The 8,913-nt window shown below is 56.3% G+C and overlaps 2 protein-coding genes across 10 annotated transcripts; one reads left to right on the top strand and one right to left on the bottom strand.

Annotated features, from left to right (window-relative positions):
* Positions 1 to 13: 13 nt before the first annotated feature.
* PHF1 (PHD finger protein 1) lies at positions 14 to 5,114 on the top strand. Of its 6 annotated transcripts, none has more exons than XM_034660553.1 (15): positions 15 to 254; positions 966 to 1,140; positions 1,234 to 1,315; positions 1,426 to 1,521; positions 1,882 to 1,982; positions 2,083 to 2,231; positions 2,405 to 2,500; positions 2,676 to 2,744; positions 2,882 to 3,005; positions 3,117 to 3,184; positions 3,348 to 3,452; positions 3,576 to 3,765; positions 3,855 to 3,949; positions 4,224 to 4,301; positions 4,464 to 5,114. In XM_034660553.1, exons 2-15 carry the CDS (start codon positions 982 to 984, stop codon positions 4,750 to 4,752), a joined length of 1,701 nt encoding a protein of 566 aa, XP_034516444.1. In that variant the 5' UTR covers positions 15 to 254; positions 966 to 981; the 3' UTR covers positions 4,753 to 5,114. The 6 variants fall into 6 exon arrangements, with proteins under 6 accessions (XP_034516449.1, XP_034516444.1, XP_034516445.1 ...); XM_034660552.1 differs by having other exon boundaries at positions 16 to 254; positions 4,221 to 4,301; XM_034660558.1 differs by lacking the exon at positions 3,576 to 3,765 and having other exon boundaries at positions 14 to 254; positions 4,464 to 4,664.
* An 88-nt stretch (positions 5,115 to 5,202) lies between these two features.
* CUTA (cutA divalent cation tolerance homolog) lies at positions 5,203 to 6,843 on the bottom strand. Of its 4 annotated transcripts, XM_019794217.2 has the most exons (7): positions 6,693 to 6,802; positions 6,558 to 6,604; positions 6,093 to 6,301; positions 5,861 to 5,920; positions 5,707 to 5,752; positions 5,542 to 5,591; positions 5,203 to 5,428 (listed from the first exon to the last, which is right to left on the bottom strand). In XM_019794217.2, exons 2-7 carry the CDS (start codon positions 6,597 to 6,599, stop codon positions 5,302 to 5,304), a joined length of 534 nt encoding a protein of 177 aa, XP_019649776.1. In that variant the 5' UTR covers positions 6,600 to 6,604; positions 6,693 to 6,802; the 3' UTR covers positions 5,203 to 5,301. The 4 variants fall into 4 exon arrangements, with proteins under 4 accessions (XP_019649776.1, XP_011216857.1, XP_002914371.1 ...); XM_011218555.3 differs by lacking the exon at positions 6,558 to 6,604 and having other exon boundaries at positions 6,693 to 6,843; XM_002914325.4 differs by having other exon boundaries at positions 6,558 to 6,699.
* Between the last annotated feature and the right edge of the window lie 2,070 nt (positions 6,844 to 8,913).

An 8,913-nucleotide genomic window follows, 5' to 3' on the forward strand; every position in this document is an offset into this window, starting at 1 on the left:
CTCCCCCCCGAGCCGGTTTGTCCCTCCCCTCCCCTCCCCTCCTTTCCCCCGCCGCCTCCTCCTGCCGCTGCCGCTGCTTTGGCTGCTGCGTCATACGCCCCAGAGCTGCCGGGACGGAGGGGCTGGGCCTGGGGACCCCCCGGCCCTTGCCTGCCCGCCCTCCGACGCCCAGACGTGCCCTCTCCGCGCCGGGGGTTCGCCTCGGTCTCCCACGTCTGCCTCTGCCCGGCTCCCGGCGGCCCCAGCTGTCACTGGTAAGGAGGCGGCGGGAGGCGCCCGTGGGGGGGCAGGGAGCCGGGGGTCGGCGCGCAGGGCGCGGGCGGGAGAGCCTCGCCGCCCAGGCATCGGTTCGGGCTGGGCCGACTCAAGTCCCCTCTTGGACTCGCCGTCATGGGGAGTAGAGACCGGGACTGGGACACGCCCCCCTCCCGGGGCACTTAGGGAAGTTATCTAACCCGGGGGCAGGTAGCCCCGTATTTGAGGGTGACCTGACATAACCTGGCGTCAGGATGATTGTTCTGAATGAGATACGCGGGCCCGGGGACGCAGCCGTTTCTATTCTGGAAAACATTTCCAGAAAAGCTCCCAAAACACATATCTGGGTAGCAGAGCACCCCAATTATGACACCTCTGAAGAGGAGGAGGTGACAGCAGAAACTGAGTGGTAACCTTTGCTTCTGCAACCATCATAAAACCTCGAGGCCAGGATATAGTATCCCAGGGGAGTTCTGGAAGCTGGGAAACTAGAGAACTAGGTTGGGGGGTGGGGGGTGTTAGGGAGAGGAGAGCCAGTCACCAGAGTTGGAAAAACTGGAGTCAAGAAGCTTGGGAGGGGTGCTGTGTGGTTTTCTATCCAGGTGTCTCAGATTTGGAGACTGGGAGCACAGCTGCTTGAATCCTTGAGGCAAAGAAAAATGGGGAGTTTCTCAACATTCATAACCTTCTCCCATCCCACTTCTGGCTAGGCCCCCCCAGGATGCAATGGCACAGCCCCCCCGGCTGAGCCGCTCTGGTGCCCCCCCACTTTGGGACCCAGCCTCCCCTGCTCCCACCTCAGGCCCCAGGCCTCGGCTTTGGGAGGGTCAAGATGTGCTGGCCAGGTGGACGGATGGGCTGCTATACTTGGGGACCATCAAGAAGGTAAGGCATTTGACCTCTGACCTGTTAACCTTTCCCCCGTTCTCCTTATGTAGTTCTGATTCCTGTTTCATCCCGTGTGCTCATCCATTCCAGGTGGACAGTGCTCGGGAGGTCTGTCTGGTCCAGTTTGAGGATGATTCCCAGTTTCTGGTTCTATGGAAAGACATTAGCCCCGGTGAGACCCTAGAGGCCCAAGTGTGTGCATGCCATGGAAAGCAGAAACCTGGCATGGGGGATGGAAAGGGGGCCTAAGGACAGGCCCTACAACACTGTGTTCCCCCACAGCTGCCCTCCCCGGGGAGGAACTTCTCTGCTGTGTCTGTCGCTCTGAGACTGTGGTCCCTGGGAACCGGCTGGTCAGCTGTGAGAAGTGCCGCCACGGTGAGAGGGCAGGACACCTGAATGATCTAGCTTGCCCTGAGCCTTCCAGGCTGCCTCTCAAGTCTTCCCTCCACCACTGGTCCTCATGCCACCTATCCTGGCTGAGTCCCCAAGCCACTGCTCCAGCCAGTCTCAACTCTGTAACCTCACTCCCTTCGAGCACAGGGAGAAACAGCCATGGAATCCCCAAACCCCTAGGAGCCTGTTCCCTCACCTGTAAAATAAGGGTAATTCACCCACTACAGCCCGATCATGGTCAAGGATGAAATGAGGTGGCCAAGACTCCTCCTATCCCAGTGGCTAGCACACACAGGTATGCAGTGCAGTAAGTGGCCTACCATCAATATTATTGTTATTCAGCTTATCACCAGGACTGCCATGTTCCAAGGGCCCCAGCCCCTGGAGAAGGAGAGGGCACATCCTGGGTCTGCCGCCAGTGTGTCTTCGCCATTGCCACCAAGGTAAATCACTTTCCTGTGGGAGCCTCCCATCCACAGCCTCTCCCAAGCCTTTCCGCCCCTCCCTCCCCTCTGAGGCAGCTTGCCTGTTCCCTCTCTGCAGAGGGGGGGTGCACTGAAGAAGGGCCCCTATGCCCGGGCCATGCTGGGCATGAAGCTGTCACTGCCATATGGACTAAAGGGGCTAGACTGGGACGCTGGACATCTGAGCAACCGGCAGCAGAGCTACTGTTACTGTGGTGGCCCTGGGGAGTGAGTAATGATGACTGGGGGGGCGGCAGGGGTTAGGGAATGAGTAATGGAGTGGGGGAAGGGATCCCAGGGAATGGAGGAGAAAGAACAGGACGAGGGGAGTGCTGAAGAGGGCTGCGGCCGTTCCGGTGGGGACAGTGTCTGGGGGTCACTGGTCCTGTGCTGCCTCGCAGGTGGAACCTGAAAATGCTGCAGTGCCGGAGCTGCCTGCAGTGGTTCCATGAGGCCTGCACCCAGTGTCTGAGCAAGCCCCTCCTCTACGGGGACAGGTATGAGATGGAGCCCTCTGGCTCTGCTCCCCACTGTCCCCCACACCGCCTCAGAGCCCCGGCCTCTGAAGCTTGCCTCCCCTGCGCACCCCATCCTTGCTGGTGAGTCCTCCGTAGCCTGGTATTGTTTCTTTGCATAAGGTGTGTACTCTCTCTCCCTCTTGCCCACTTCCAGGTTCTATGAGTTCGAATGCTGTGTGTGTCGGGGGGGCCCTGAGAAGGTCAGGAGGCTGCAGCTTCGCTGGTGAGCTGGCACGACCTCAGCATAGATCCTCTCTCAGCACCCCCAGGATTTCACCCTCTGTGTCCCAACTTCCCACCTCAGGACTCTCTAGGCTTTTGTAATGCTGCCACAACCTTGACAACTCAATATTTCTCCAGGGTGGATGTGGCCCATCTTGTCCTCTATCACCTCAGCGTTTGCTGTAAGAAAAAATACTTTGATTTTGACCGTGAGATCCTCCCCTTCACTTCTGAGAATTGGGACAGTTTGCTCCTCGGCGAGGTAAGGAGTGGTGAAGCTTTGGGGGTGAGGGTGGAACAGAGAAGTATAAAGAAAGAGGGAAGGGAGAGGGACCACTGCTCCCCTGACCCTGTTTTCTTTCCCCTTCCCCAGCTCTCAGACACTCCCAAGGGAGAACGTTCTTCCAAACTCCTCTCTGCTCTCAACAGCCACAAGGACCGGTGAGTTGGAGGGCAGCTCAGAAAAAGATGCAGATATGGAAGACTGGGAGGGAAGGGGCTGCAACCCATCTAGGAAGGTCATCTCTGAAAAGGACTGAGTAATGGCATCAGAGGGGCCCTGTATTACTGCACTGACCCTGTATCATTTCTCTCCTCACCCCAGTTTCATTTCAGGGAGGGAGATTAAGAAGAGGAAATGCTTGTTTGGTCTCCATGCTCGGATCCCTCCCCCTGTGGAGCCCCTTACTGGAGATGGAGCCCCCACCAGGTCACTGGTCCAGGGAGGATGGGGAAATTCTCAGGGTATTAATGGGGGAGGCATACGTATGGAGACGGGGAGGTCTTTGGGGTGTCCGGGAGGGGGCTGGGGGGATAAGGAGGCCTCTTACAGCTTCCCTTCAGGGCAGGGCCCTGGGGGAGGGGTCTCACGTCCCCTGGGGAAGCGCCGGAGGCCGGAGCCAGAGCCCCTGAGGAGGAGGCAGAAGGGGAAAATGGAGGAGCTGGGGCCACCCTCAGCAGTGCGCAATCAGCCCGAGCCCCAGGAGCAAAGGGAGCGGGCTCGTCTGCAGAGGGCACTGCAGGTACAGGGGCAGGGGGATCCCCATGGAGCCAAATGGTGGTGTGGGAAGGAATCAAGGATTATCTCTCAGTCCCTTGCTCCTTCTTCTAGGCCTCAGTGTCTCCACCACCCCCCAGCCCTAACCAGAGTTACCAGGGCAGCAGCGGCTACAACTTCCGGCCCACAGACGCCCGCTGCCTGCCCAGGTCAGTGCTCCTTCACCCTCCAACCAGTTATGTACCCCTGGAATCTCTCCTCCCATTGTCTACATCCTCTGGACTTTCTTACCCAGAATTATTTTCCATCTCCCCCTTGGCTACCCACTTCTTATCCTAGAGAGACTTCCAGTACCAATGTCTGATCCCTAGTATTCTGGGGATGGGGATTCCTTGGGGCTGTTTGAGCTCTGCTCTTCTCAGTGGGAGAGGGTCCTGTTCCCCTGCTTCGGGTCCTGACTTTCCCCCTCCCCAACCCCAGCAGTCCCATCCGGATGTTCGCTTCCTTCCACCCCTCTGCCAGCACCGCAGGGACCTCTGGGGATGGTGAACCCCCAGACAGGTGAGATTCTTCCCCTTTACCTGTGCCACCCTTCTTCACAGTCTGTGCTCTTAAGTTCTTCAGTCTCTAACCTGATTTCTCTGTGCCTCTGATCCACATGTGAGCTCCATTTTTAGTCAGTCCTTATCTGCATCTGGACTCACAATTGCCTTCTCTTCCTAGGTCACCCCTGGAACTTCACATTGGTTTCCCCACAGACATCCCTAAAAGTGTCCCCCACTCGATGACTGCCTCATCTTCCTCAGTCCCAGCCCCCTCCCCAGGTCTTCCTAGACGCTCAGCACCCTCTTCTCCCCTGTGCCGTAGTTTGTCTCCTGGGACTGGGGGAGGAGTCCGAGGTGGGGTTGGCTACCTGTCCCGAGGGGACCCTGTTCGGGTCCTTGCTCGGAGAGTACGGCCTGATGGTTCTGTGCAGTACCTGGTTGAGTGGGGAGGTGGGGGCATCTTCTGAACAGCCTGCCTCTGCCTACCTCCCCATTCACACACACCGGCACTTTCATACCCTGACCTCTGACCTCACCTACAGCTGGGATGTACCTGGGGAAGTAGGGGGGTAGTTCTCTCTACTGCCCAGGCTGGAATCCAGGTGGGGGGTTGGGGAAGAGGCTCTCTCTTCTCTACTCCTCTCCTGATTCCTGACCCTTCCCCCATCCCTCTTCCCATTTCCTTTGATGTTATTTTGTTACAGCTTTTTAAATATTTTTAAAATTATTTAACCCCTGGGGATGGAGACTGGGGAGGGGGGGATGATAAAGGATCCCAGACTCTGTATGATTGAAATAAAGGTAAATAAACAAATCTAAAACCCCTGGGTCATTCTGGAAGATGAGAACACAGGGACTAGAAGCACTTCTAATATTCTCAACCAAATTCACACACACGGCAAGGAAAAAGGCAAAAGGCAGAGAAAACCAGACAGGATTTATTAGGGGCCCAGTCATCACCTGGAAGTCAGAGGGCACTGAAGTATACAAAGGGAACATGGCAGAAACAGGGCTCGTCACGGTGGGACTGTGCTGGAGTCGGAAATGGACTCTGTAACCTGGCGTACCCAGTGCAGGTATGGGGAGTTCCCCTGCTCCACAGGCAATGCAATCACCTCAGCCACTTCGTAAGGGTGCACAGAACTGTGAAAACATGGGGGGATCACTCAAAGACCTACCTAAAGGAGCCTACCCCCTCAGACTGCCCAGCAGGTGCCACCCCACACCCTCACTGCTACCAACGTCAAAGTTCTCACCGAACAAAATCTGTCAAAGCTGGAACCAAGGAACTTTGGGTTTTAATCATCTAAGAAGCAAAGACAAACATGACTGAATCAAGGAGTGGGGCTGATTTTAGGATCTCAAATGAGGAAACAGGGTCAGGGAATTGAGATTTCATTGGATGGGGAAATGTTTCTCACCATCAGCACCTCACTGTCCTCCTCAATCTTTCCTTTCCACTCATAGCTGAAAAGGTCAGGGAGAGAGTGTTGAGGGAGCAAAGACTGCCCTCAAGGAAAAGCACTGCCAATCATCCCCTAGAGTTAGGTTAACCCCCCAACTCCTATGACTCACATGGATGTAATCTGAGGGATGAGGTTAACGCAGGCTGCCAGGCGCTTCTCCACCACAGCCCTGAAGGTGAAGAGAAAGCCCCATTAAGAAGGCCCCATGACCCGGAGTTTTGCACTGGCAGCCCAGAGCCAGGGTTCCACAGGCAGGAAGCTGCGGGAGTGCACTCTTCTCTCCCACCCCCAACTCTCTGCCGTCATGATCCTCCTTCCTCGCTCCACACTGAGGTCCCCACCTGGCGATCTCCTTGGCGACCTTCTCGTTGGGGCAGGTGACAAAGGCTGCAGAGACCGAGCCGGGAACATAGCCGGAGCTCGAGGCGGGCGAGGGCTGGGACGGGGGGCTTCCTGAAGCCATGGACAGCAGAGCTCGGGGAAGCAAGAGAAGGCGGGAGGCCACAGGCAGCAGCGCCGGCATCCAAAGAAGCGACAGGAGCAGAGCGGCCTGAGAGCACGAAATGAATAGGGTGTCACCCCGCAAATACCCGAGGAAACTGCATCTCGGGAACCCTTGGATAGACAAGTTCTGCTTTCCCTCTTCTGCACCCCGAAGGGAAAGGTCCCTGAAGCTGGGAGAGAAACTTGGGAAATCAAGGCGGACTCGGTTTTCACCCCCTCCTCAGGAGCCAACCTCTAGGATTTTTGGGTGCGGGTGGTGGTCGAGGCTTCGAGAACCGGAAGGGGCGGGGCCGGCCACTCACCCCTCCGCCGAGCAGGATTGCGGGAGCCCGCACCCCCCTCATGCAGCCTATTGGGGTTGAGGAGGGATGAATATCAAAAACCGCACGTAACGCCGAGAAGGGACCCCAAACCTAGGAAGAGTGGCCTCTTCTTACCTGGGCAGCACCCACGTGATAAGAAAACAGCACACACCACGTGACAGTGGAAGCAGGTCCGCGAACCTCCAGAGCCCTCCAATCCTGGCCCTCACGTGGGCCAGTTTGCCCCGCCTCCCGTCGGGGGAGGAGCGAAAGGGAATTTGGCCAATCGACAGCCGAAACTGCGGACGTGCACGGAAATGGCGCGCTCGTTTCCGTGTAAACCGGAAGCGGGCAATTGCCGGCTGAGGAGAGCCGCTGCGGCGTTCCACTGACACGTGAGGGGGCCGGTCTCCCTCTGGCGGCTGTACCTCAATGAGCTGCGCCAAGAAGCCAATCACAGGCCAGTCCCTCAGGCCACGTGATGAGAGAGCTGGAGCTAGAAAGGGGGGTGCTGCAGACCCCGCTGACTCGATGCGACGGGTTGTGGAGTGGGGAATCATACTTAAACCCCAGAATGTGCCCAGTTACAGCCCCTACACTGTTCTCGAGACCTTGAGGAGAGGGAGGGTCTGAGAAGACTGAACCTCAGAGGGTAAAGAGAGCGCCCCCTGCCTCTTTGGTTAGGACTGACATATGCCTAGGTTGGGTAATGAACAAGGATAATTTGAGAAGCCAGCTGTCCCTGGGCAGGGGATAGTGATTAGGCAGAGATGGGCACAGCAAGACGATGGCTAGGTGGGGAAAGATGCATTTTAAAAGGACAGAGCGAGACCCTGTAAATGGGATAGAGAGTGATGAAAATGGGGCTGAGGGCAATTCAGCCTTCTTAATTGAAACCCCAAGGTCGAGACAGACTCGTGAATGGAGGGGGAGGGGAGAGGGGAGAGAGATGGCTTCAGGTTGGGGATGTGGAGGACACCAAGAAGTAGTGATGGTCCTTTTGTCCCTTATCCCCCTCCTATTTAACTCTCGAGGACTGGTATACCTCTGAGTCTTGGGTCTCCTTCCCTTAACCCATCCCCCTAGGAGCCAGGACCTGTCCTACATAACTTCCCTGGGGCCCAAGCACATTCAGTGACCCAAAAATGGAGAGAGGGGCCAATGAGAGGAGAGAGAGGTGGGAGGAGGCCGCAGAGAAAACGCTCTTGCCACTCCCCCTACCCAGTATTCCTCCTCCTTTCAAGGTTTGGGGTCTCTGGTCTGCTGGGTGGGCGTGACTGGGCGTTTTATCAGAGTTCTCTCGTACCTGTGTCTCTGGGGATGGGGTCGCCCTGAGATCTGTCTTTGGGTTTGGAGTTTGTTTCTGAGCTAGATCTCTGTAGGGCCTTTCAGTATTTGCAGTGGGATCTTTCTCGGGACCGAGTTTCCTTTTTGTTTTGGGAGTTTCTGTGTTTCTGGAACCTCCATCTCTCTCTGAGGTCTTTCAAACTCTTCTTTATGAGTTTGGGGTCTCTGCATTCTACATCTCTGAGCTACATGAGTGTCTCCCCCCGTCCCTCTCCTTTCTCCCCATCCTCAACACCCAGGTCTGGAGTTTCTCTATCTCTTGAGTTATCAGTCTCTGAGTCTAAAGTTTCTTTTCTCTGAGATATAAGTCTGGGGTCTGGTATCTCTCTGGATCTGAGTCCTCTAAGAGCTAATTCTAGGTCTGGGTTTTTTCTAAATCTGATCTCATCGTTTTCTTTGACTCTAGGTCTCTGATCTTGGTTCCCGAAATCACCATCTGATTCTGGAGTCTAAGATTTCTGTGGCTGTGGAGAACCTTTTTAAAACTGGACACTCATATTTTGACCTCTGACCCTTCTCTCAATGGGGGATCTGGGGTCTTTTTTTTTTTCTGAGATTGGGGTCTCTTTTCCTCTAGATTTTGGGTTTGTGCCTCAGATTAACCCCCCACCCCCAGGGTGGGCAGCAAGGTATCTTTCTTTGTGGGTCTGGGGTCTCTTCAGTCTCAGGATCTGAGGTCTACATCTTTAGAACTGCCCTATCTCTCAGTCTGGTGTGTTTTTGAGTCAGGGGTCTCTCTCCCTAGTTCCCACTGAGTAGGGGTGGGGGCTGCAGAGTCTCTCTCTCCTCCTCCTCCAGCTCTCTCCTCTCGCTCGCTCCCCCGCCCCCCTCTCTCTCTCTCTCTCTCTCCCGGCTGCCGCTGCTGCCGTTGGCTCCTATTCTCCTCCTCCTCCTCCTCTCTCCTCCTCTCCGCTCCTCTCCGCTCCTCTCTCCTCCTCTCTCCTCCTCCTCCTCCTCCTCCTCCTCCTCCTTCTCCCCCTCTCTCTCCCCCTCTTTCTCTCTTCTCTTT

The sequence above is a fragment of the Ailuropoda melanoleuca genome, chromosome 5 (assembly GCF_002007445.2).
Source record: "Ailuropoda melanoleuca isolate Jingjing chromosome 5, ASM200744v2, whole genome shotgun sequence".
In the NCBI taxonomy this organism is placed as follows: Eukaryota; Metazoa; Chordata; class Mammalia; order Carnivora; family Ursidae; genus Ailuropoda; species Ailuropoda melanoleuca.

What these genes read in the sequence shown, in the direction of transcription:
- CUTA (XM_019794217.2), bottom strand. Translation starts at nt 6,599, where the DNA reads ATGAGGGGGGTGCGGGCTCCCGCAATCCTGCTCGGCGGAGGG. An exon ending in AGGACAGTGAGGTGCTGATG is followed by an intron (nt 5,592 to 5,706) that starts GTGAGAAACATT and finishes TTTGCTTCTTAG; the next exon opens with ATGATTAAAACCCAAAGTTC. An exon ending in GCTTTGACAGATTTTGTTCG is followed by an intron (nt 5,429 to 5,541) that starts GTGAGAACTTTG and finishes ATGTTTTCACAG; the next exon opens with TTCTGTGCACCCTTACGAAG.
- PHF1 (XM_034660552.1), top strand. Translation starts at nt 982, where the DNA reads ATGGCACAGCCCCCCCGGCTGAGCCGCTCTGGTGCCCCCCCACTTTGG. An exon ending in ACAGTTTGCTCCTCGGCGAG is followed by an intron (nt 3,006 to 3,116) that starts GTAAGGAGTGGT and finishes CCCCTTCCCCAG; the next exon opens with CTCTCAGACACTCCCAAGGG. An exon ending in GACGCCCGCTGCCTGCCCAG is followed by an intron (nt 3,950 to 4,220) that starts GTCAGTGCTCCT and finishes CCCCAACCCCAG; the next exon opens with CAGTCCCATCCGGATGTTCG.